Consider the following 27087-nt stretch of genomic DNA (forward strand, 5'->3'; position numbering starts at 1 on the left):
TTTCCATATCGCATTCTGTTTTCTTTGGCACAAACCTAGCTATTGAAAAGTTCTCCGAGGTAAGAAAAAAATACAAGATAATAAAACCTTAGAAAAATAAGCAATTCTTTTATTTCTACTTCAAAATATATTATATACATCTGGAACTCTAAGGGAAAATAGACCAGGAGATTATTCCGTCATAAAAAATAAAATAAGATAAAAATAACAGTCGCCCATCCCAGATCCACCTTTAACCCAGAAGAAAGGGGCCTGAGCTGCCAGTTGTCCGGCTGTCAGATGCCTTCCCCCCATCGGTGACCTCGGGGCTTCCTCAAGGGGATTCTGTGTCTAAGAGCTCCTGGAGCATTTTGAGGACTTGCTTTGGCTGGCCGGCAGCCAGGTCCTGCAGCCGGGAGCCCATCTGCTCCTGGAGGCTCCTGCACAGCCGGCAGGCGGCCGTGCGGACGTTCCCGCTGTGCCTGGGCAGGACGCCGTTCCTCATCATGCTGTTCAGGAAGTACCAGAGGACTGGAAGGACGTGGCGCTCCACAGCCTGAGGCTTTCGGGGGTAAACCGAGGCCACCATCACTGTCATACAGAAAAGAGGGACAGTTACTTGAATCAGGCACTCTCTCCCTCTCTCACCGCCTTCTCTTGGAAGGGGACACCAACTCTGTCCTCCAAAAGGCAGGCAACCCTGGGGGCCGACTGCCTGGGTCATTAGACACATGACCTAGGGCTCACAACTTGCTTTAGGACCCATGGAAATATTTTAAATTCTTTTAAAATCAGAAGGAAAAAAAAGTATGAAGTTGTCTAACCTGCTTTATACTTGAGTTCATATCAACCAATCATAAAATATAATTTTAAACTTTGGGTTTGTTGGTTTATGGAGGAGGGGGTATGCAAAGGCGAAAGTGCTCAGAGCCTGTGACAGAGTAATTGGTCCCTGAAGTCCAGGGCAAAGGGAAGACGCAGGCACATCTGGACTGCAATCCTCTCTGTTATTTACTAGCCTTGTGAGCTTGAGAAAGCCACTCAACCTGTCTGAGCCTATCCCCTAACCTGTAAAGTGAGGAAAAGAATTCTGAACCAAAGTCTTGAGATTGTTAGATAATAGATGCAGGTGAAGTGCCTGTGCGGGTACGCACGTGACAGAGAAGGTAGCCCTAGAGGTGCTTTAATCTGCATTACCACCTAGGAGAACTCACACAGAGAAAACTTGTTCTAGGGAGAAAGATCAGGATTCTCTCAAATGAAGCATTCTGGAAAATAAAACTGCCAGCAGGAGATAAGACCATCATGGCCTCCCTGGTGTCTCGATGCCAAACCTCATGACAAGCCCAGTAGTAACTCAGGAAGCACAAACATGCTTTGTAAACCATCAAGCTCTGCACGGATCCTCATTCAGAGTCATTCATTCCAATGATGAACCCTCCAAATCTGGTTACCCCAGGCCGCCTGCCTTCTCTAAACCCTGGAAAACTCAGAGACAGGCTAAAACCTGCCAGCAAGCCCTCCATCACACAGAAAGTGCCAGGGCTGCCCCCAATGTCAAGGCCATGTCAAGGGGTACCCCACGCCGCTTCAGACAGGTTGCTAGAGCCCTCAGCTTTGGTCGCATCAACCAAAGTGCGTTCGTGCTAACAATGCTTGCTTGACAATCAGCACACTCTGCGTGTCATTCTGTCAAAAGATAAGTGTTGGTGAAGGCAAAGACTGCTGAGAGAAGCACTTGATTTACTTATGGGCAAAGAAACTGGAAGCTTTCCGGAGCTGAGACACACCCGGGAAACTAGCACCGCCTGAGCCTGAGCCCGGGGCTCAGAGGTTTCTATCCTGACTCCATTTCACTCTCACCTGAGAGGCAGGACAGTCACCTGTTTCACAGAGGAGGAAACCAACACTCATGGGTCAAGGAGATGGCCCAAGACCCCACAGCTAACAAGGGCAGAGGGCAGAAGCCAAGCCTGCCTTGACTCCCAAGCCCACCCTCTTCCCACTCCTCGCTGCCCCAGATCTCTAGGAGTACCACGTTTCAGGGGCTGGTCTGGAGTTTTATTTTTTAGAGAGACCCCCAATTTGTCCTTCCTTCATCAACTCAACTTCATCCAATCCCCCAGGATACTTTGCAGCATGTGCCCCTGTGATTTCAGAGCCAGCCTGGGACAGTGTGAACCAGCGAGAATGGCCTGGCCCCCCTCAGCTCAGCCTGAGGCTTTCCCTGTGCCATCTCCCATGGAATGTGTATCTTGACTTTCTGGCCATACCCTCAGGGTTCCTGCACCCCACACTGCGGGCCTCTTGGGGCATGCCCAGTAACACAGTTGAGCTCAGTCGTGTCTGATTCTTTGTGACCCCATGGACTGCAAGCACGCCAGGCCTCCCTGTCCATCACCAACTCCCGGAGTTTACTCAAACTCATGTCCATTGAGTCAGTGATGCCATCCAACCATCTCATCCTCTGTCGTCCCCTTCTCCTCCTGCCTTCAATCTTTCCCAGCAGCAGAGTCTTTTCCAATGAGTCAGCTTTTCACATCAAGTGGCCAAAGTATTGGAGTTTCAGCTTCAACATCAGTCCTTCCAATGAACATTCAGGACTGATTTCCTTTAGAATTGACTGGTTGGATCTCCTTGCTGTCCAAGGGACTCTCAAGAGTCTTCTCCAACACCACAGTTCAAAAGCATCAATACTTCGGTGCTCAGCTTTCTTTATAGTCCAACTCTCACATCCATACATGACTACTGAAAAAAACATAGCCTTGACTATACGGACCTTTGTTGGCAAAGTAATGTCTCTGCTTTTTAATATGCTATCTAGGTTGGTCATAACTTTTCTTCCAAGGAGGAAGCATCTTTTTATTTCATGGCTGCAATCACCATCTGCAGTGATTTTGGAGCCCCAAAAAATAAAGTCTGCCACTGTTTCCACTGTTTCTCCATCTGCTATGAAGTGATGGGACCAGATGCCATGATCTTAGTTTTCTGAATGTTGAGCTTTAAGCCAACTTTTTCACTCTCCTCTTTCACTTTCATCAAGAGGCTCTTTAGTTCTTCGCTTTCTGCCATAAGGGTGGTGTCATCTGCATATCTGAGGTTATTGATATTTCTCCCAGCAATCTTGATTCCAGCTTGTGTTTCTTCCAGTCCAGCATTTCTCATGATGTACTCTGCATAGAAGTTAAATAAGCACTGTGACAATATACAGCCTTGACGTACTCCTTTTCTATTTGGAACCAATCTGTTGTTCCATGTCCAGTTCTAACTGTTGCTTCCTGACCTGTATACAGGTTTCTCAAGAAGCAGTTCAGGTGGTCTGGTATTTCCATCTCTTGAAGAATCTTCCACAGTTTATTGTGATCCACACAGTCAAAGGCTTTGGCATAGTCAATAAAGCAGAAATAGATGTTTTTCTGGAACTCTCTTCCTTTTTCCATGATCCAGCGGATGTTGGCAATTTGAGCTCTGCCTTTTCTAAAACCAGCTTGAACATCAGGAAGTTCACGGTTCACATATTGTTGAAGCCTGGCTTGGAGAATTTTGAGCATTACTTTGCTAACGTGTGAGATGAGTGCAATTGTGTGGTAGTTTGAGCATTCTTTGGCATTGCCTTTCTTAGGGATTGGAGCGAAAACTGACTCTGGAAAATTCCAAAGTCAAGGAGGTCCTCATTCCTGGGAAGGCAGGACTGCACCCAAGGAGCCAACTCAGCCACATTGACGTCATAACATGGGAACCAAGAAGTGAGAGTTATGTTACCTGTGTTGGAAACAGGCTGAGAAGGGAGGGCACAGTTAACCATGAAGCCACCTGGTCAGGCCCAAGGGTGGTGGGAGGGTAGGAGGAGCAAAGGGAGATGGGCGGAGCAAGGGGAGGTGGGAGGAATGCAAGTGGTGGAGGAGGAACAAGGGAGGGGAGGGGCAAGGGGAGGGAAAGGGGTAAGGGACTGGGTGGGGGGGAGCAAGGGGGAGGAGTCAGGGGCAGCCAGAGGGAAGGGAAAGAAAACGAATCATCCGATTAACCCTCCATACTAGACAGCATATTAAACAGCAGAGACATTACGTTGCCAATAGAGGTCCATATAGTCAAAGCTATGGTTTTTCCAGTAGTCACATATGGATGTGAGAGTTGGACCATAAAGAAGGCTGAGTGCTGAAGAATTGATGCTTTTGAAGTGTCATGCTGGAGAAGGCTCTTGAGAGTCCCTTGGACAGCAAGGTCAAACCAGTCAAGCCTAAAGGCAATCAACCCTGAATATTCATTGGAAGGACTACTGCTAAAGCTGAAGCTCCAATACTTTGGCCCCCTGATGTGAAGAACTGACTCTTTGGAGAAGACCCTTATGCTGGGAAAGATTGAAGGCAGAAGGAGAAGGGAGTGACAGAGGACAAGATGGTTGGATGGCATCACTGACTCAATGAACACGAGCAAACTCCAGGAAATGGCGAAGGACAGGGAAGCCTGGCATGCTGCAGTCCATGGGGTCGCAAAGAGTCAGACCAGACTGAGCTACTGAACAACAACAAATAACTCAAAAGTTTCCTAAATCTCCACTGAATCTCTCCTGTGAACATGGAGGTAAAAACTATCCCAGGCAGCTGAGCCCAGGCTCCCTGACCCCACCAAAGGGTAAAGGGCTCACCTCCCCCTAATCTGTCACACCTCAGCCACTCCTCCCCCCATGACGCCTCTCCCCTGGACTCTCTCCTCTGGCAGTGAGACATCTACACCCTGGCCCCAGAAAGCTCAGTTCCACTCTCAGTCCACATTCACCTGGCTGAGGGGAGCTGGGTGTCTCCCCAGCTGACAGTCCCAGCATCATGAGGAAAATGCCATTAAAGTCGAGCTTAAAAGGCAGCTGAAGTAATTAGCAGAAGATTTACTCCCGTGTTAAGCTGTGCTATTATTAGTCCATGCCTTGTGACAATTGAAGTTTTCTTCCCTGTTCCTGGCTGACACAGAGTTAATAGAAGAACTATGTAGAAACTCTTTGTTTTTGAGCTCAATTGGAAATAGATGGATAATATTTACAGTAAATGGATACCCACTCACCTCTGGGGCCCATAAAGTACCTATACAATCAGAGAATGCTGATTTTGAGTAACAGGAAAGGGTTCATTGTCTGATACCCAAGGTGCTACATGACCCCATTCTCACTTCAGGGCACCCCAACCTGGCCCTGAAGCAGCATCGTAGCCCCCAGCCCAATCTCACTCAGGCCATCTGTTCAGAGCAGGCCTGGCACCTGGACCAGAAGTAAGGGGCCACTCCAGGGGCCCTGGGAGGATTGAACCAGGGTGCAGAGGTAAGACCAGGAGCAAGAGATGAGGGTGGGCAGAGGAGCGGGAATGATGCCCTCAGGTAGGCAACACACACTGAGCACCTCTGGAATTATTTTTTAAGAGCAGATTATTGGAACTCCCCTCGTGGTCCAGGAACTAAGACTCCATGCTCCCAAGGCAGGGGGCCCAGGTTCAATCTCTGGTCAGGGAACTAGATCCCACATGCCACAACTATAGATCCCGCATGCAGCAACTAAAAAAGAAAAAATCCTGCCTGTCACAGGAAGATCAAAGATCCTTCATGCCGCAGCTAAGACTTAGCATAGCCAAATAAATAAATAATACATTTTTTTAAACAAGCAGCTTATCACATTTTTTAAATGGTCTATAGGGTTATTTGATGGCTTTTTTTGTCTAAGATAAGTGGGTGGCTCAACTACATGCCAGGAGAGAAGAAGAGAGATGGGCTGGAAGGCTGGGACTCACCGGCCAGACGTTCCATGACATCAAGCATGGCACGGCCACTCAGGAAGCGCACCCGCCCAGCAAACACTTGTAGAAGGCCAAGGTTGTCTGGAAGAGAAGGAGAGTGTCAGCGGTCATGATGCCGTGGCCTGAGCAGAGGCACCAGTTGTTCAGGGCAAGGTACCCGCCGCACCTTCATAGGGAAGAGCCCCTTTGGGAAGCTGGATTAATTTTTCCAGGTTACAATGGTGCCTGGAAAAATAGTGAATGTACACGGAGTGTTTGAGGAACAGTGAGTGGCCTATGACAGCTAGACTGGCACCCACATTGGCCCCATTTACTCCCAGAAGATCTGGTTCATATTGTCTATATTTCTTCAAAACTGCTGTGAGCTTTAGAGAAAAATAGGTAGATAGATAGATATAGATGACTGATGATAGATGCATGATTGGTAAATGAGAAAGAAAGCAACATAGCTAAATAATTGAGAGGTAGATCAGTATTATAGATGATATATATAGAAAATAGGTAGATGATAGACAAAGCATATGATAGATACAGATGATATTAAGAGAAAACATAGATGAATGATATAGAGAGAAAGATGGATGAATGGATACTGATGTGGATATAGAGATATAGTTTTAGTGGAAACTGAGGCACTGAGCCATAATTATAACTAGGATCAGAATTCAGAAAACATGTACCTCCTCAAAGCCTGAACTTGGGCTCTAATCAATAGAACATACCCACAGCCGGCTGGTCAATTATTTCCACACTGAACATTTACTGATATCCACTACGTAACAGGCATGGAGCTAAGAACTAAATGAAACCTGGTCCTCCTCCTGCTCCTCTTTTCCTTCAAGAGACTCCTTTGACAAAGAGATGGACACTCGATCATGAACTCTTACAGAGAGTGGGAGTCTCCATGCTCATGTAAGCAAGAGCCTGGGGGTTCTGGAGCTACGGTGACCAACATGTCTCCATTTGCCCTGGACCTTCCCCATTTTAGCACTGAAAGCCCCACATCCCTGGGAAACCATGATGGTTGGTCACCCTATCTGGAGCAGAAGCCCTGGCTGGTTCTGGTAGGATCAGAGGAGGGAATGTGCAGGTTGGGGATGGTGAGGGGCACAAGTGATCTCTCTGTAGTTTATAACCTTCCTGCACCCCTATACTCAGCAGTCCAGTCTTACCCATGGGTGAAGCCTGGGGCCAGAGCTCTTCTGCCTTTTAAAGGAATGTTTATTAAAGACGGACCACTAATGATAAAGCCCCAGCAAATGGGCTGGGGGATGTTCTGGGGATAAAGAGACTCGCTGACCTTCTTTGATTGTACTTCTAAAGTAAACTCCAGCCAGATCCCACAGCTACTGATTTCAGAAGGTGCTCCCTCTTCCCCACTCTAGCTGACACCTCCTGGTTTCCCAAACTACTACACTTGAAGTCCTGTATCCTTCACCAAAGATCTGCAAGATGAAGCAAGTGGCCCTTTACCTGAGAAAGGGGTGCTAACCCAGACAATACACAAGGCAGGAATGGACTCCTTTTACTCCTGGATTGCCCCTTCAAGGTCTGAGGAGGTGCCCAGCACACATAGCTCTCAATATCTGCAATCACTGCAGACACAGCAGAATTCCATGGGAGGCGAGCAAGGGCCAAAATGCATTCTTCAGGGATGTGGCTCTGGGAGGTGAGGTGCACCCAGCAAGGGTGTCCTGTTTCAGGAGCTGACCATCTCAAGGCCAGATTTCTCTGCAGGAGACAGAGATTAGCAACCTGCCTAAGGAAGTTTTTCCAGGCGTGTTCCACCTTCTCTGAGTTCATGCCTCAGCACCGAACCTCAGCATCCCCAGAGATGTGCAATCAGAGCTTTGTTTTTCCCTTCAGGCAGCCATTCTAGCTAAGAGCTAACTTATGCTTCCCTCGCTTCCCTGCTGAGATCTGTAAGAAACACAGAGGGGAAAATATATACATGTACATCCTGTGCATCTCTGCAACTTGCAAAAGTTCCAGAGTAAAATAATTTGTTCGGAAAGATAAAAGAGATACCAGGTTCTAGAATATTTCAGTTAGCAAGAAGTGGTTTCATGGTGTCCTGGTTAAGCTATAAATGTGTAAGAAGATTTTTATATCAACATCACCTGCATTATTGTTTCCAGGTGCTTCTGGTTGTCACCCCACCCATGGCTAATGATAGCCATGAGCTCACCTCTGTGAACAAGGAATTCTTCCCCTTGCTCTCCCCCATCAACACAGTCCAGAGCATTCTCTGGGTGCTGCTAGACCTCCCCACCCCTGGCCACTGATATGACCTCCCAGAGCCCGAGAGAAGTGGAGATCTTGGGGAATACTTGAAAATGCACAGCCAAGGGACATCTGTGCCAGCCCATGCTCCCATGGTGCCTGACACACAACAGATGCCCAATAAATGCTTATGGACAGCAAGGCAATGCTAAAGCAGACACACTAAGTTGGCCTATGCACCCCAGGTAACACCCCAAGTAGTTGCCTTTCTGCCTCTGACTACTTCCATAGTGGCAGCTCACCGTTTGTGTCACTCTAGGTTTACTGGGAGTCGGTAAAGGACAGTGGCTAAGAGACTGGGTCCAGATCGCCTGGGTCTGAACCCTGGCCCTTCCATGTTTCACTGTGAGATGTTGGACAAGTCACCCTCTCTAAACCTCAGTTTACCCATCTATAAAATGGGGATAATATTAGTACTTTCCACACAGAGCTGCTTAGGATACTGCCTTGAGAAGACCGTTACTATGCAAATATAAGTTATTGTTGCTACTATTACTATGATTACTCTAAAATACTCTGAAAGCCCAGCAACCTTCATGAACCTCAGCAACCTTAATTGAATCCTCTTCAATTAAGAGGCTGGTATCTAACTTTCAAAAACTTAAAAATCCATGCTCAATTAGACTAACACAGAGTTTTCATAGGCTCCTTTTACATACCATAAGAAGCCACACTGGCCTTGGCGCTGCCCACACAAAAGGAAAAGCAAAGCCTTCAGTATAGAGAAATTAGCCATGGGCTGGCAAGCCAGTCATCTCAGCCTCCCTGAGCCTACAATGAGCCTCCCCTTTCTACAATGGACTGAGGTCTAGCTGGCCTCACACCTGTCTCATTCAACGTGATTCCAAGGCTACCAGGCCACGTCATTCCCAGGCTACTGGGAAGCCAGAGAAGAGCTTTTAAGAAAGCATAAAAAAAAAAAAAAAATGGTATATCATAAACAGTGGCAGCAAAGACACTGGAGTCAAACTGGGCTCCCAACAATAAGCACAAGACTCAGTAAGTTATGACTCCCCAGGTGACTCAGTGGTAAAGAATCTGCCTGCCAAACAGGAGAGGCAGGTTCAGTCCCTGGGTTGAGAAAATCCCCTGAGAAGGAAATGACAACCCTCTCCAGCTTTCTTGCCTGGAGAATTCCATGGACAGAGGAGCTTGGGGGCTACAGTCCATGGATTTGCAGAGTCAGACACAATTTAGTGACTAAATCACCACCACCACCTGTAAGTTATGTCACACACCTGAATTCTCTGTGGCCACCAAATCTAGGTCTGTTCATTGCAGGGAAACTGGGAATAAGCCACCAAAACAGAAAAATACAAGCTATGACATAGCACGTGATGGAGCTGTTGAAAGTGACTCAAGTGCATAATTATGTGTAAATACTCATGCTCTGCTTTTTAAAAGGGGCTTCCCTGGTGGCTCAGAGGTTAAAGCGTCTGCCTGGAATGCAGGAGACCCAGGTTCGATCCCTGGGTCTGGAAGATAACAGGATGCAAATTTCAATGTGTAATATTATCATGACACTGTACACAAATATACACAGAAAAAAATACCTAACATGAAAAATGCTGACTGTCAGCAATGGTTTCTTTAAGGAGTCCAGACTGTAAGTTATTTTCCTTCTAAATGCTTCCATTTTTCTTTTGCTCAGTAATTAATAAGTATGACTTTTACAGAGGTGGAAAGTAAACTTCATATTTTTAATAAGGCAAACTAGAAAGACTACTTAACAGTGTGGGAAATTGAGTGGTGTTAAGTAAAAGGAGCAAAGTCAAAATTGTATTTACATTATTATTAATATTATGAAATTTGTATACATGCAGACAAAAAAACTGAAGATAAGAGAGACATTTTTAAGCAGTGGGTATATCAGAGGAACACCCCGGATGAAGTTTATGTTTCATTAACAATACAATGTTGGTCAGATGATTTGTATAAAGTAATGAATTTAAAGTCAGAGCAAAAGAGCAAAAGTAGATCTGATGCTGCCCATTTCTGAGCTTATCTGCTCCCTGCAGCAATGGCCAGGGGCTGCACTAAATAGTTTCTTTGGCGCTCAGTCTGACCAGGTGAGCTGTCAGCAGCCTAATGTTTTAATTAATGAAGTTTCTTCTGTAACTGTCCCAGTAACAGAGCCCAAAGACAGAGCCAGCCAGTCTTTGCTCAGGCACCGCCTTGATCCCCGAAATACCTCTCCTGAAATCAGAAGGTCTTGGTGCTGAGTAGAAGAGATGACACCCCAGGCTCAGGCCCGGAGATGCCCTCAGGCAGGCAGTGACCAAGGGCAGAGGACAGGGAACAAGGCTCCTGACATGTCTCCTTTTTCACTGTCCCCCAAAGCGAACATGGGCAGAAATCCCACCTGCTCTGTCAGCCAGCACACCAGTGGCCCACTCACCCCGGGGAAAAGCGAGGGACTGGAAGAGATATGGTGTCTGATGCCCAGACTATATCACCCGATTCTAGAAACAAGAGGTCACCTAAAAACAAGAGGTCACCTAAAAAGACCAATCTCCCAGTTTGGCTGTATCAACTGGACTTTATGCCAGAAGAAAGCCTGCCCCGTCTGTGTTTTTGACCTCCTTGAGCCCATTGAGTGGGAAACAAACAGTAATGTGCTGTGACTTTCCACACAATTATCTCATAGCATTTCATAGCTTCTCTCCAGCCTGGAGCCCAGAGTTGCTCATGGGGCATGAAGAGGCCAGCTTGGGAGAAAGCTCCTTCTGCTCAAAGGACCCCATGCCACTACCAGGAGGGGTCTGTGGGGCTAACGGTCAACTAGCGCTGCCGGGCTCAGCCTGGGTGATTCGGGAAAGAGGATGTATGCCCCTCCTCTCCTGTCACACCTGCCGCAGTCTCTACATCCACCACCCAGTCCCCCGGGACACTGGGAAGTTTTGTTTCTTGCATCCATTATTTCCTCTGCAGGGCAGGCCTAGACCATTCCAGGCAGAAGAGGACTATTCTTTGGGAAAGCTTAGCAACTGAATCCTACCAGTTCTGACCTTCATGGATTGAGAAGTAGGTTCATTACTTCACAGTTAAGAACACTTCCAAAACCAAGCATTACTGGTTAGGCTGGAAGGGCATGGCTCAAATGACCAGGAGCCAAGACCCTAGGCTTGACACTTTGGGAGCCACAGGAGCCTTGTGCCAGGGGGTCAGTGGGCTCCATCCATCCCTTTGAAGCCAACTCCATTCCATTCCAGCCTAGCACCGACCTAAAGATTAGAGAGGAGGATGGGGCCGCCTCCCCTGCCTCCATTCTCCTTGCACCAAATCCTCCGGCTGATGGACAGAGGGAGCATTATTAGCCATCCCCAAGGGGACCCTGTTCCAGGAGGAAAGGAGAACCGTAGACATCTTCCTGGATGCTGCAACCTGCCTCAAGGTGGGTCAGATCATGAAAGCAGAACATCCCTAGGCTCCCTTTTCTGGGTGTCCAGCCCAGGTAGGTACAGCAGGGCCCCAAGTAGAGGAGACATGAGCCTTGTGACTGTGTGAGACATCAGATTCTGTAGCTCAAAGTTCAGGTGCTCCAGTGTGCTCAGGGAGGCCAGCTAAATGGAAGAAAAGGGGAAACTAAAATCCCTGGACAGGGAAGAGTTAAAAGCTCCTCTCCCCAGACAAGGGTGCTCAGCCTCTTCAAATAGCTAAAGCCTATTTTGCTTGGTGCTGGTTTTCCCAATAAATCTAGGGCCCACGGTGATTTACCAAGAGCCTTGGTTATTGGCAACAGCAATCTCACTTACCCAGAGCAGTGCAGAGAACAAGCTGTAATTTAGAGCTGGATTTATTTTGTTTGTTCTACAGCAACAAACTCAGCAAATCATAAATTCCCTCTGAGATGAAGAGAGGAAATTGACAATATTTATGATCTCGAGAGGCGGAGAAGGGCCTGACCAGGCCTTTAATTTGTAACTGAAACTTCTCCTGGAGGCTCCAGCCAAGGACACAGCTGGTGTCCCAGCCCCAGGGAGCTGGGCTCAGGCCAGGGTGCGGGATGGGGAGGAGGGGTGGGTGTGCCAGGCGGCGTTTCCAGCCACACCATGGGGATGGAGGCTCTGTGCATTCCAGAGGCAGGACATGGCTCTGTGCTCATTGGAACATATGGCAACAGAGCCAACAGTGGTTCTCAGATGAAACATTTCCTCACATCAAGGCAAGACTAGTTTGTGAAAGACTACTGGTCTGGACATGAGTCTATCATTTTCTACGTTCTCACATACCTGAGGTTTTGAACTTGCACTTCAGTCTGTGTACTAGATACACCAGATATGACCATCTAATCATCTAGCAAAGGAATGGATAACAGAAGGTCATATACACACTGCTGTATTCAAAATGGATATCCAACGACAAAATGGATAACCGCAGGGAACTCTACTCAGTGTTATGTGCCAGCATGGATGGGAAGGAGGCTTGAGGGAGAAGGGATACACGTGTATGTATGGCTGAATCCCTTCACTGCTCACCTGAAACTACCACAACCTTGCTAATCAGCTATGCATGCGTGCGTGCTAAGTCATTTCAGTCATGTCCAACTCTGCAGCCCGACAGGCTCCTCTGTCCATGGATTCCAGGCAAGAATACTGGAGTGGGTTGCCATGCCCTCCTTCAGAGGATCTTCCCAACCCAGGGATCGAACCCACGTCTCATGTCTCCTGCACTGGCAGGCAGGTTCTTTACCACTAGCACTACCTAGGAAGCCTGGTTAATCGGCTTTACTCAAAAAAAAAAAAAAAAAAATTAACAGTATAATGTCTGAAAAAAAAAATAAATAGATGCACCAAAATTTCCACCTAATGTTCCAGAACCAAGATGTGATCCTGCAAAGCTCATAAGGGACAGAGGAGCTGCCGTCTTTCCTCATGTCTCTCCCTTGGCTTCTGCCTTTTTGTTCTTTTCATTCTTCCCCAATCCCTCACTCCACTGTCACTCTCCACTCCTCACCCCAAATCACTGCAAAGGCGATTCTCATTCATTCCATGCTCAAAAAGCAAAGGGATCCCAACCTGACTCCTATATCAGACAGTCAAAGTGGTCACCTTTGTCCTTTCCAACAGGCTTGCCCTCCTGTCTCACCAGCATCCTGCCTGGTTCCCATACAGACCACATCCCCTACTACTATCTCTACAACTAAAAAAAACTTGACAGCTCTTCTAACTCCTTCTCAGTGATCCTGATCTGTTTTTCCATCAGGGCCCCAGTGGCTCACTTGCTTGGCACTATGTGACCCAGGGCGAGTTATTTCCATCATGTGTACCATGAGGAGGCAAGACTAGGTTGTCTCCACTTCTACCAGATTGACATGACATGGAAAAGCCTACCAATAAAGAACCTGGGAAGCCCTGGGCTGCCCACCCATGCCCTATGCAGCCTCAGGAAATATTGGGTTGGCCATAAAGGTAATTTGGGGTTTTCCATAAGACCCCAAATGAAACTTATGGGGTTACAGAAAATCCCAAATGAACTTTTCGGCCAGTTCAGTGTTTGACCTGAGAGCCAATCAATGCCTTTTCACCGCTCTGCTGATTCCAAAGGAGGGAAGGTGGAAATGTCCATCCTAAGCTTAACAGAGGGGCCAGGGAGGGAGCCAGCCACCTACCAGAGCCCAGCAGGGGCTCAGAGTAGGCTCACCTAGACTCTCAACCATTGCATCCAGCGCCGTCGCCGCAGCCGCGTAAATTCCTGCGTTCTTGGAGTTGAGGTTGTCTGCTACAGCAATAATGATGGAGAGCAGCATGGGCTGTAAGCTTTCTCTCAGGAGGGGGATCATCTTGGCGAGGGACTCCAGCGCCCACTGATTCACCTTCTTGTTGGAATCCTGAAGCCTTGGGGTGAAAGCATCAAAGACCTATTGAGGGAACAGAAACCAAGAGCCCATGGGAACCCAGGCTGGGCAGGAGTCCTACAGCCCCACCAGCTGCCCTCGGCAGGGATTCCTCCTCCCTGCTGGGGACCATCCAGCCTATGTCAGAGCATTCCCAGTGATGAAGAGCTCACCTCTCAAAGGGGGAGGCAACAAGAGGGGAAGGACTGTATACTGAGTACTCGTTGGGAGCAAATGGCATAGAGCATCTTGTTAGGTACTCTGCACTCGCTCATAGAGTAATCTTAATGACCCATGAAGCACAGGTTCTCATCCTCAGTTTACCATTAAAATACAAAACAAAACCTGAGACTGAGAGAGGTTAAATGATTTGCCCAGATCACACAGCTAGTAAGAAACTTCAAGCTTATATCTTAACTACTCTGCTATGTGCCTTGAGTGTCAGCAGCCTCACTCCAGGAAGAAGCAGGCATCTACCCTCATTTCCAGACTGTGAAACCTGTGCTTTCTCTGAACCCACCCATCCAGCCATCCTGGCCCGGTTGCCTGATCAACTACATGTTCTACCCCCAAACCTCATGTGCATAGCAGGGTTGGGGCAGCCCTTAGCCATGGCAACCTCCATCTCCACCCCCCTCCCTATAAATCTGCTGGGAGGATGAAAAATGCCCAGCACGTCTCTGAGTGGTCCCAAGGTGCCCAACAGGAAGCAATGCACTTGTCCTCTTGGCCACTTCCAGATAATCTTATGTCACCATGGAAACTGAAAAGCAAGTGTTTGTCAGGCTCCCTTTACCCTGGAGGGTCTGGCACAATGTCCAACCCTCTCCCGAGTTTTCCAGATTGAAGTTGCACCCACTGGGGGGAAAGACAGGACAGGTGTGGGGTGACACTCACCTGGACCAGGTTGGCAGTGATGAGCTCTGGCTTGGCCCTGCAATTCTCAACGAGCTGCCCCACACCTTCCATCCGAGACTGGTACTCCTTGGCCTCCAGCAGCCGCGTCAGCTCCCGTAGCTGTTCCACCATCTCCAAGCCACCCCGCATGGAGGAGCGCAGCCCCACCAGCCGTGGGCCATTAGAGCAGAGCCTGCGTGGAACAAGCATCTGACCTGGGCAGCCCCAGGGAATGAACATACATCGTGTGCCATGCACAGCCCCCAAAGACAGATGGGGCTGAAACCAGAGTTTGACCTGCAGCTTAGTCCACTCGAGCCTCCCCTCCACCCATTGCTTGGGGTCACAGGCCTTGGAAACTCTCGAAGTGCCTTTTCCTCAGGAGGGTGCCAATTGGGTGCCTAGGGTTCTGTCCTCTTATCAGTGGGCAGAGCTCTTTCTTCTTGCTTTTTTTTTTTTTCCTTCCTCTTTTCAGAAGGTAAGTTAGGAATGGGGTGAGGGAGCTTGGAGTGAGGGTGGAAATCCATGGAAGGACAACAGACACACTTTAATCTAAGAGTTGGGGAAGGTCTTGCCAGGAGCCTGCATCCTGACCCCTGGTCGTCTAGGCTCTGCTCATATCCTCTGGGAAAAGGGAAATGTTAAGAAGCCCTGTTGTCTTAACATTTGTCTTAACATCACAGGCCCATCATATTCCCCTGGTCTATTCCAGCCAACAGGAGAGCTGCTTCACACAGAACTCCTATCCCCCACCCTCAGTGCTCACCTGGGTCTCTGAGCTCTGCCCTACACCTGAGTCCCACCCAGCAGAGGACAACATCATCCATTCTGACAGTCATCCCTATACCCCAGGCTCCTTGCCTAACTGTGTGCCAAGAGCTCTGCTGGACACTGTGAGCGATGAGATGAGAGGTGTGGTCTTTGCCCAAGGAGCTCATGGACCAATGGGAGGTGAAGGACTGAAGGCCGGGGCAACCTGTCCACCTAGGGGACATGGGGGCAGAGGGGCAGAGAGAGCTTCTGGGGGAAGGTCACAGTGGGGTCACATCTTATAGAATAAATAGGCACGTTCCAGGTGCAGATGACACAGCATAGGCAGAGGCACAGGAAAGAGAGAACTCGGAGGGCCGGGGAGCTGAGGTCTGGCTGAGAGCAGGGAGTTAATCTAGAAGATGTGGAGGGGGCTTTCCCCAGGGGTCCAGCTAAAGAGTCCAGATGTTCTCCCGCAGAAGGAGTTTAGTTTTAGGTGCAGGAGTAACTTTCAGATTCCTGTTGGGTGTCTAACTCCTTCTGATGCCCACTCTCTCACCCCTGGGCCTATTTCTTCTCACCTGCCTTGACTCTACCTCTGCCTCTAAATTAGTTCCAGCATGGCCACTCTGATGGCAAAAGGTGCTCTAAGTGGATGGAGAAACCCTGAGTTCACATGGAGCCTGACCCCATCCCCCTTAAACAGCAGCTACACAGCTGAGACTTCAGGAACCCATCTCTACCAGCAGATGCTCCCTAGCCCACAATTTGCCCTCCCCGAGATGTAGGTAGGGAAACCCTCCCCATAAACTCACCCATGAGTCCTGCCGACCAAGTAGGGCTCAGTTGCAGCCCAAATGCATACCCCTCTCCCCACCCAGGGCCACTGCAGGCCCCAGGCCAAGCAGAATGTCATGGTCAGCAGTCTTGGATGGGGAGCCCTAGGGAGACAAGAGCTACTGTACCCGTCCTGGTCAGGCAGCCCATTCTCATACACCACCAGACTTCTTGACACCTTGCGGTCTTTGGCGGATGGAAGTTCATCACCATCTTCTATTCCCTTGAGAAATACACACACACACACACACACACACACACACACACAACATGAGCTGAAAGGGGTGGCCCTCTGGGGAACTGCCAGATGCTCCAGTCTAGACCGAAACAAGAGGAATAACCCCTTCCACCCAGGAGAGCTTGGGAGGGCCCTGGGGAGCCTTCCAGGGGTCAAGATCCCCACTTAGAAGATGAAGGCAAGAAAACCTAGGCAGGCACAAGGGACACAGGCAGCGAGAGGCAGAACCAGGTTTGAGCACCAGGAAGGAAATTCTACCCATCAGGCATCATGGATAAAATGAAAGCCTCTAGAGTGCATGACCCCTCCCCTTGACCCGAGTGAGGGTTGCAGGCTGCCAGGCTCAGCCCTGATGCCCACCCCAGACCAGCTCACACCTCACCGCCTGCCAACTCACCCGCTGTTTAATAGCTGTCATGACCTTCTGCAAGTCATGGGATGGGAGGGACTGCTTCAGAAATGCATCAAACTTTGTGTTTGACATCAAGATATTTACCATCTTCCGGCCGTAAAACCTGCCATTGGAAAAAGATCAGGATGAAACAACAGCCACAGGAATGCAACATAAATTTGCTTTACAGCTTTGCATAATTTTTATAATTATAGTAAGAGAATTTTTAATACTTTTTCTATTATGACAATAATCCCAACTCAGAATAAACACTGACCATAATCCCACTACCAGGAGAAAACCACTATTAAATTTTTATATTATTTTATTATAGTCATTTTCTACACATATATATTTTTAGTTGATATCAGAATGTATATACAACTTTTACCCAGATTTTTTTACTTTATCATTAATCATCTCCCCATGTCATCCTTTTTAATGGCTAAGTAATATTCTGTTGGATGGCTACACCAAAGTGTATTAACTTTTTTTCTAGCATGAGACATTTAGAAGTCTGAGAACCAGAAAATATAAAACTCCTAGAGGAGAACATAGGCAAAACACTCTCTGACATACATCACAGCAGGATCCTCTATGACCCACCTCCCAGAATATTGGAAATAAAAGCAAAAATAAACAAATGGGACCTAATTAACCTTAAAAGCTTCTGCACATCAAAGGAAACTATTAGCAAGGTGAAAAGACAGCCTTCAGAATGGGAGAAGATAATAGCAAATGAAGCAACTGACAAACAACTAATCTCGAGAATATACAAGCAACTCCTACAGCTCAACTCCAGAAAAATAAATGACCCAATCAAACAATGGGCCAAAGAACTAAATACACATTTCTCCAAAGAAGACATACAGATGGCTAACAAACACATGAAAAGATGCTCAACATCACTCATTATCAGAGAAATGCAAATCAAAACCACTATGAGGTACCATTTCACACCAGTCAGAATGGCTGCACACCAGTCAAAAGTATACAAGCAATAAATGCTGGAGAGGGTGTGGAGAAAAGGGAACCCTCTTACACTGTTGGTGGGAATGCAAACTAGTACAGCCACTATGGAGAACAGTGTGGCGATTCCTTAAAAAACTGGAAATAGAACTGCCTTATGATCCAGCAATCCCACTGCTGGCCATACACACTGAGGAAACCAGAAGGGAAAGAGACACGTGTACCCCAATGTTCATCGCAGCACTGTTTATAATAGCCAGGACATGGAAGCAACCTAGATGCCCATCAGCAGACGAATGGATAAGAAAGCTATGGTACATATACACAATGGAGTATTACTCAGCCATTAAAAAGAATACATTTGACTCAGTTCTAATGAGGTGAATGAAACTGGAGCCTATTATACAGAGTGAAGTAAGCCAGAAAGAAAAACACCAATACAGTATACTAACGCATATATATGGAATTTAGAAAGATGGTAACAATAACCCTGTGTACGAGACAGCAAAAGAGACACTGATGTATAGAACAGTCTTATGGACTCTGTAAGAGAAGGAGAGGGTGGGAAGATTTGGGAGAATGGCATTGAAACATGTAAAATATCATGTATGAAACGAGTTGCCAGTCCAGGTTCGATGCACGATACTGGATGCTTGGGGCTGGTGCACTGGGACGACCCAGAGGGATGGAATCGGGAGGGAGGAGGGAGGAGGGTTCAGGATGGGGAACACATGTATACCTGTGGCGGATTCATTTTGATATTTGGCAAAACTAATACAATTATGTAAAGTTTAAAAATAAAATAAAATTTTTAAAAAAAAGTGAAAAAAAAAAAAGAAGTCTGAGAAAGGGTGTGGTGGGGCAGTCTAGAAGGGAGGGGTCAGCTCTACCTGATGAATAGTGGTGGAAGGGGGGGACCCCATAAGATGGTCTACTGGATCTGCAAGAGTGCGGTTGGAGAATAGCAGGCAGAGACCAGACCCAGGAAGAGAACAGGATAGAGAAGAAGGAAGGTAAGACCCAGTTTAGGGAGATGTGAAGGAACTGGGCTTGAAGCTGAGGAATGACCAGATTTGCACTAAAATCGAAATGTCTCAGGACTTCCCTGGTGGCGCGGTGGAAAGGAAACCAGGAAAGGAAACCACCTGCCAATGCCAGGGACACGGGTTCGATCTCTGGTCCAGGAAGATCCCACAGGCCGAGGGCAACTGAGCCGGTGCACCACGACTCCTGGGCCGGCGCTGTAGGGCCTGAGAGCTGCAACTGCTAAGCTTGTGTGCTGCTGCCCTACTGAAGCCCATGTGCCTAGAGCCCATGCCCCGCAACAAGAGAAGCCACTGCAGTGAGAAGCCTGCACATCACAACGAAGAGGAAGCCTCGCTCCTCACAACTAGAAAGTCCACACAAAGTAACGAAGACCCAGCACAGCCAAAAATAAATACATAAATAATTTTTTTTTAGATGTCTCAGGCAGCAGTGTGGAGAATGGATCTTCCAGGACCAGGCTGGGTCCGGGAGACCTATTAGGAGGCCACTATAATAATCCAGGCAAGAGATGTTAAGGCCTGACATAGGCAGGAGGGTGGGGTTAAGTAAGGATGATCAGATTCAAGAGATGCTAAAGAAGATGAAATTGAATGGTTTGGCAGCTGATTGGAGGTGGAGCCTGAAGCATCCAGAATTATCATATTCACTCAATCTAAAACTTTATTAATTTTAAAAAGGCACAATTAATTTATTTCCAAAAGAAAAACAGAAAAAGAAGACACGGGCAATTTCCACTGCCTTCAGTGACACGGCCCCACATGTGAAAGCCATCCATCCTTCTACATGCTATCTCAGAAACAGAGGTAACACTTCTTGTGGGGACTGCCTTCCTTCCTTAGGTCAGGTAAAGTACCTAATGGTTGCTTTGTAAGAAACTGTGGAATCTGGGTCTTTCCTTCAATGATGAATGTTTGCATTAATATCGAATTTATGCCCCAACACTCTGTTTCCATGCCTTTTCTCATAAACAATAACTCTTCATTTCAATGCCAAAAACAGTGTAATATTTCTAAAGACATTTTAAACAATGATTAAACTCAACAATTCTCCACAGTGGCTTCTTAAAATAAATATAAAAGGCTAGCCAGCAAACAAAGTCTCATAATGTAGTTCCTACAACACAGACAGTAATTCAAAGGTTTATATGATGAGCAACGAGCATCAAGTTTGCAATTGTGTAGATAGTAAAACCAAAGTCTTAATTGCTGCCTGGCCAACAACAACTGTGAGATGCCTAGGATTCTAAAATATTAAAATGTGGAGGGAAAAATGAAGTATAACTTCCCCATTTTTAATCTTAGATGACTCAGTAAATAATAGTGACTTTTAATAAGAGAGGGAACACAGCCAGAGAAGCAGCCTTCAGGAGAAGGCAGTGAATTCATTTAGGATGACAGTGGGACATCCCAATGATGGGTCCTGGGGAGGCATCAGAGAGATGGACGGATGCTCAGAGAAGGAGCCGCCTGGAGGCAGACACAGGGCAGTGTCAGAGTTTCACTGTGACTGGAGCCACAGGAAGTAACGGTGCCGCTCAAAGAAAGCTGCAAGGCGGGGGTGAGGACTGAAGACACTCCTGAAGCCATGGGCATTCGGGTGAGGAGGGAGATGGGGGAGAAAGACACAGAGGAAGGAGGAGAACCAGGGAGTGTGGCGCCATGGAAACCAGAAGCATAGGGTTCAAAGAAAGAAAATGAAGCGCAGTCAATGCCATCCAGTGTGAGAGAGAGGTCGGCAAGGGGTTTAGATCTGGAGAGGTATTAGATCTTAACGTCCCTTCCCCCACCCATGATGAAGAACAAACCAATCAAACCTTCTATTCAATACTTCCCTGACAATATTCCTCCCTTCAGTAGATGGCCCTTTCAGTCACCCCACAGTTCATCTGAAAACCTAAGTGTCATCTCTGATTCCTCTTTGAAATCCTCACCACCAACCTGCGATCAGCTCTGCCTTCATAATACACCCCAATCCACCCCCTCCCCCTCCTGCAGCCTCCAACATGACTTGCCCAGATTCTGGGGTAGCCATCCACCCAGCATCCCACCTGCATCCTGGCTCCTCTCCCAACTCTCAATCCTCCAGTGGTCAGAGAGACTTTTTTCAAAAAAATTAAAAGACTAGCAAAGATATCAAAAAGCACCCAAATGCATTAGCAATCAGGGAGGAAGGAAAGAAGCAGTAGTGAGCTAGCACTTCTATCCACTAGATGGGTAAAAATGTGAAATCGAGAAATTGCAAGCTTGTGAGGATGTAGGCACCTCAGGCGCAGAGGAGGAGGGGCCTCCCTGGTAGCTCAGACAGTAAAGAATCTGTCTGCCATGTAGGAGACCCGGGTTCAATCCCTGGGTTAGGAAGAGTCCCTGGAGAAGGGAAGGGCAACTCACTCCAGTATTCTTGCCTGGAGAATTCCATGGACAGAGGAGCCTGGAGGGCTGCAGTCTATGGGGTTGCAATCCTGAGGCCCAGTCCTGTGGGAGTGCATGGGGAGGGTGCATGCGTGCAATGCCGCCTTCCCAGGTACACCCTGGGACAGCCCATGTGAGTGCACCACCTGGGACACAACACAGAACAGTGTGGACGTGTCCTCTGGAGCTGAACCAGGAGTGGTGGGGGCTTCAGACATAACATGTCACGAACTGAGAAGTATGTTAAGTGACCCCAACTCCAGCTTTTAAAGACTCCTACCAAAACCCCAACCCCTGACCCATGAGGCCCTCCCCAGCCTGGCCTTGCCTCCTCCCCACCACTGCCCACCACTCCCCTCGTTCACTGTGCTCCACGAAGCCTCGCCTTCTCATCATTCAACACCCAACTTAGCCCATCCCAGGGGATGTACCACCTGACTTTGCTGGGACTCTTGCACCCCAAATCCTCAAAGAGCTGGGCCCTGCTAGCCAATCAGTTCTCAACTCAAATGTCAGTCTTTAGCGAGATATCCCTTGACTCTCAACCTAAAGTAGTCCCTACCTAGTTCTCCATTATGTTTTTTTTTGCCCCTTATTTGTGTCTAAAATTGTCATAAATATTTACTTGTTTATTATGCAACTAGGAGGTAAGATCCAAGACAATGGGGGTTTAATTTTTCCTGTTCATATCTGTGCTCATAGTAATGAACAGAATGCACATCGCATATCTCTTGAAAAAAATGAATGAATGGATAGCTTTATAGGGAATGGAGCTGTACTGGGCCAGAAACTAGAGAAAGACTGCAATGGCTAGAGGGGGAGTGAAAGGTGAGGGATGGGAGGCAGATGGTAGGGTTGCAATGGCTAGAGAGGGAGTTAAAGGTGAGAGATTGGAGGTAGAGGGTAGTGGCCATTCCCTGAGCGGGCCTGGCTCTGGCTGTGGTGGTGTGGAGAGGTGGGATGACAGCTGTAAGGAAAGGACACAACTTTGTCCATCACTGTCCCTCCCCGTGGCCCTGGGGAAGCTGAGCTGCATGAGCAAGACCCTCGGGGTGGCTGACTGCCTTGTCTGCCCTGGGCTGGCCAGGTCAGCCGTCCCCCGGGCCCTGCATTACCTGGTGTCCTGGTTGGAGTCCTGGGCCAGTCTCACCAGGTTGTGCACCAGCATGTCTGTGCTGTCTCTGGTGCCTGAGAGGAGCTTCTCGGCGCCTATCTGCTCCAGGACGACCGACAGGTGCTCGGCAGTGCACTTCCGGACTAAGGGGTTTCGGTGGCTGAAAGGAAACACAGTCACGGGCAAGGGCTCAGCCAAGGAATGGGGTTTGGGTGGGGGTAGTGGGGGCACCCCCAGACACACACATGGACCTACAGTTGTGCCTCCATGTTTCATGCCACAGTGGGCTCCCAATTTTGTCCCTCCAGGGCTCAGGGGAATCTTCAAGGAAGAGCAGTCCCTTCCTGACAATGGAACTGAAGCCACGTGACATCCCCAGGCCCACCATGTGCCCACCATCCCTGTGCCTTCCTGAGCTCATGTGCTGCCTTTGCCTAAATTCACTTCTCACCTTTTCTCTACCTAGGATACCCTACCTCTGCCTTCTGAGCCCCCAGACAAAACTAGTACTTTCGGGGGGGGAAGGGCACTGTCCTTTGTCCCCTGGTAAATACAGGGGTACCCCATGGTTCCCAGGGATCAGACACCAAGTCTCCCTCTCAATTGAATCCCCTGTTCCCCTCTGGCATGGTGACCCTTCAGCACTTCGTGGGCATTTACTGCGTGTTCATTGAGCTGAATTGAGACAGGAGGTGGGATAGGAGATCGATGGGTGATTTCTAGGGGAACCTGAAATCTTACAGGAGGAACCCATCGGGATGTCACCTCTGTCTTTTTCACTTCATTCAATGTGCATTCAATGTGTCCACAGTCCATTGCATTAGGTGACACTGGCCCCTTCCTCCCCACTGGGGACCATTCCAGTAGAACACAAAGGAAGGCTTCCCTACTCAGTGTGGTCCAGGGACCAGCGCATTAGCATACAAGTCAGAATCTGCACTTTAGCAATATCCTAGGGAATTCCAACGCACAGCCCTGTTCCAGGCTCCCCTGGTTCTTCCTGACAAGAATCAATTGTCTCAGTTTACCATGATCACACCCTCCCTGCCAGGCTCTGCACTAGACACCTTTGAACCAGGGTCTCCTCAACTCCACAAGCTACTTTTGTCATCATCTTGCAGGTGAGGAAGCAGAGGCATGGGGAGGAATCCAGAAAAAAAATACAATTGATTACTCCCTAGTTAAAAACAGCCACAATCAGCATTCAATCAATGTCAGGTGAGACAGGCGCGTCCCTAACTCCTCTTTCATGAATCAATTCCTGTACTCTTCCCAACAATTTTATTATTATCCCTGGTCTCCTTTTACAGATGAGGAAACAGAAGCTTGGGGGAAGTTTAGTAACAATCCAGGCTGTGAACTTAGGTAATGTGGTTCAGGAGTCTGTGGGCAAAGGCCTTCTAGCTGTGACAGCCCACCCTGGGTTCTACCCAATAGGCCACCCGGGATAACGGTCAGTGACTGTCTTGTTGGGGCTGAGAGCTGTGTCACCCTGTGGGAGAAAGGGCTTGGGGGAATGCTTCTGGTTTTGCTGTTGGTGTTGGTTTTTGTAAAGAGAAAGCAGATCTGGCTGCAGAAGGGCTCCAATAGCAGCCTGTCCCCTCCTCCTCGCCAGAAGGCCAAGTGGGGCCAGCTAGAGCAGATTTTGTGCCTTGCTCTCCTCACGGCCCAGATTTCATCAGAAAGAAGCATCCCTCCCCTGGGCAGAGTGAGACCCGGGCCGAAGGCTGCCTCTGCCGCCCCATCTCTGGGGACAGTACCACGGCCACTTTGAGCTCCCCAGTGTTGAGCAGAGAGTAGCACCCATCCCTTCCCAGCTGGGGCCTGGGACAGCTACAAGCTGCCCTCATTATCCCCAGCCTGGCCCAGGAGAGGCGGGAGAGAGGCCCACGGGGGAGCAGGGGTCTTTCTCTCCAAGGGAAATGCTTGAGGCACCTGTGCCATCTCCCTGCTCTGCCCCTACCCAGTGCCTCTCCCCTTTGCCTCACCTCCCCAGACTGCCCTTCCTCAGGTCCCCACGTACTAGATGCCCACGGAGGTGAGGGCCACCAGGGAGCGGGCGGGGGTCACGTGCTCCACCATGGCCCCCAGGGACCGATTGGCCGCCCTTTGGATGAACCCGCTGGTGTTTGCCATCTTCTGGAGCAGACAGCGGGTGATCTCCTCGGCCTCCTGGTCCATGTTCTTCTTCAAGGCCCGGAAGAGGTCTCCCAGGGTGCCGATGGCCAGGCGGGACACCTTGGAGCGGAGGTTGGTGACCTTGGAGAGAGATGGGCAGGGACCTGCAGGACTGCTGGGCCCTGCCAAGGGCTCCAACACATAGGAAGGAGGAACCCTGCACCAGCCCTCCTGTGGCCCCGCCCTCACCCAGGCCTAGGCCTCGCCAGACTGGAAATGGAAACCCTGCAGTAGCTCTGGGCAAAGCAGTCTCATTTTAAAAAAAAACACCATTACTTTTATTATCATCATAATTATCAATCCTCCTATTATCATTATCATCTGGAATTTGTACAACACTTAGTCTTGAAAGCACTCTACAATTAATGTTTAATTTGATCTTCACAAGGCCTCCCAGTGGGGACAGTCTACTCTCAAGGACAGGGGGCATTGCTTCCACTTGTGATAAGATACATCTTATTGCCCATCTGGGCCCGGCCTAGACCAAGCCGTAGCCTCACAGGAGAAAGGATTTAGGAAATGTTACAACTGCCCACAAGCTGGAGATCTAGCCCAGAACACTCCATCCCTCCTCAGGTATTCTAAGTACAGAGGACAATGCAGGGCTGTAACAGATCTCATTATCCAGAGATTAGAAATAAGGAAACTCTGGGCCTCAATTTTCCAGTCTAAGAAATGGGTGTCTAGCTCCCACCTCAGTGGCTGAGAGCAGAGAAATAAGCAGGGATGCCCTGGGAGCCACGGGCCCCTCTGCAGCTGCTGTGTGACCAGCAATGGCAGTAGCACCAGGGAAGGGGGACTGGCTGGGGGTCAAGCAGGGTACACAGGACACGGGAGCCCTTACCTCCCCGGTCACGGCCAAGGACACATCATGTAGCCTGCCGGTGAGGACCTCCGAGTGACAGGCTGCCAGGCGCTGGATGCCCACCAGGCCCCTCTCCTTCATCTGCCTGAGAAGCAAGTCCAGGCCCTGTCACAGGTGACTGGGGGAGGGCACTCTACACAGGGCGCCCACAAGGCCACCAGCCCCGCCGCAGCGGGGAGGGATCTGATGGCATCAGCGGCAATGTCCTGGTGTCACAGCCAGGCTGAAAGGCCAACAGCCCAATACAGGCCATTTTATGGGGTCCATGACCCACCCCAACCCAGGATGGAGGCCCACCCCCACAACCCAGGCCTAGGCCACCCACAGAGCCTGCGCCTGCAAGAGAAGGCTCTTAACATGAGGACTGAAGGAGGCCTTTCCGTAAATGGGACCTCAAGTCATCACTTTGCTCACGACCAAGACTGGTGGCCCTAGTGGTAAAGAACCCGCCTGCCAGTTCAGGAGACATAAGAGATCCGGGTTCGTTCCCTGGGTTGGAAAGGTCCCTTGGAGAAGGGCATGGCAACCCACTCTAGTATTCTTGCCTGGAGAATCCCATGAACAGAGGAGCTTGGCGGGCTACAGTCCATAGGGTCGCACAGAGTCAAACATGACTGAAGCGACTTAGCACACAGCACACAAGACTGTGTGCGGGAGGAACACCGGAGCGGGATGAACTTGACTTAGAGAAAGGAAGGACTCTGACCTTCCTCAGGTCCCCATGGAAGCGTTGCAGAGTCAGATTGTACTTTCTAGGCCTGGCTCTGGGGCACCACAGAGCCGCGCACAGGACTGTTGGCAGCCCGGGACAGACACTGGCCGTGGGACTCACACGCACTTCCCCCACCACTCTGCGGGACCAGGGTCTGCAGTGGGGGAGAGGCACGGGGCAGGAGCTCCTATGCAGCCCCACCCCACCCCATCACAGGGCACACAGGCCATTTCCTCACCAGTCACTGCTCTCCAGGCACTGCAGGGCATCCACCAGCCCCAGCTCAGGGTTCGAGAAAGGCCTCAACTCCCTGAAAGCTCGAAGATCCATCTCCTCCTCCTCTTCTTCCCACTCAGGAGATCCCAAAGTGAGCACCGCGGGTAAGGACTGAGCTGTAAGAAAAGGAGAGGAGCAGAGGGCTTCACCCAGAAGACCTGAGGCCTCCACAGCACGACACTGAAGCCACCTTACTGAGAAAGGGAAGACGGGGCGGGGGGTCTGCAGGCTGAATGGACTCATGAGGGCTAGAAGCCAGGGCCTGGGCTGCACTCCCTGGGGAACCATGGAGACCACCAACTCCAACCTCTCATTGACCGTTTTTATCCCTACCATTGCTAACCTGATTATGATAAACACACTGGCCTGTCATAGGCTGCTTAATGTCACGTGACCAAGCCCACCCATCTGGTAGTTCGTCCCCAATCCTGCCGTGTCTGTGGCTGGAGGTGAGGCCAGCAATTCTATCAAGGAATGACTGGCTCTAACCTTGTCTCCACCCAGCAGCCTGTGTTACAACTTCTCCTCCT

At 49.1% G+C, this 27087-nt stretch overlaps 1 protein-coding gene and 1 non-coding gene across 2 annotated transcripts in view; one reads left to right on the forward strand and one right to left on the reverse strand.

The window, feature by feature from the left end:
* Positions 1 to 232: 232 nt before the first annotated feature.
* Positions 233 to 27087, reverse strand: part of TOGARAM2 (TOG array regulator of axonemal microtubules 2) — a 44336-nt gene continuing 17481 nt past the window's right edge. Inside the window, 10 exon segments of the mRNA XM_006061066.4 lie at positions 233 to 570; positions 5751 to 5837; positions 13683 to 13899; positions 14773 to 14965; positions 16488 to 16582; positions 16995 to 17112; positions 22528 to 22686; positions 24550 to 24785; positions 25549 to 25654; positions 26520 to 26673. Coding sequence (XP_006061128.4) covers positions 233 to 570; positions 5751 to 5837; positions 13683 to 13899; positions 14773 to 14965; positions 16488 to 16582; positions 16995 to 17112; positions 22528 to 22686; positions 24550 to 24785; positions 25549 to 25654; positions 26520 to 26673 — 1703 coding nt within the window.
* On the forward strand, positions 9449 to 9521 carry TRNAS-GGA. The gene has a single exon. It is a non-coding gene; the product is annotated as a tRNA-Ser (tRNA).

The sequence above is a fragment of the Bubalus bubalis genome, chromosome 12 (genome assembly GCF_019923935.1).
Source record: "Bubalus bubalis isolate 160015118507 breed Murrah chromosome 12, NDDB_SH_1, whole genome shotgun sequence".
NCBI lineage: Eukaryota > Metazoa > Chordata > Mammalia > Artiodactyla > Bovidae > Bubalus > Bubalus bubalis.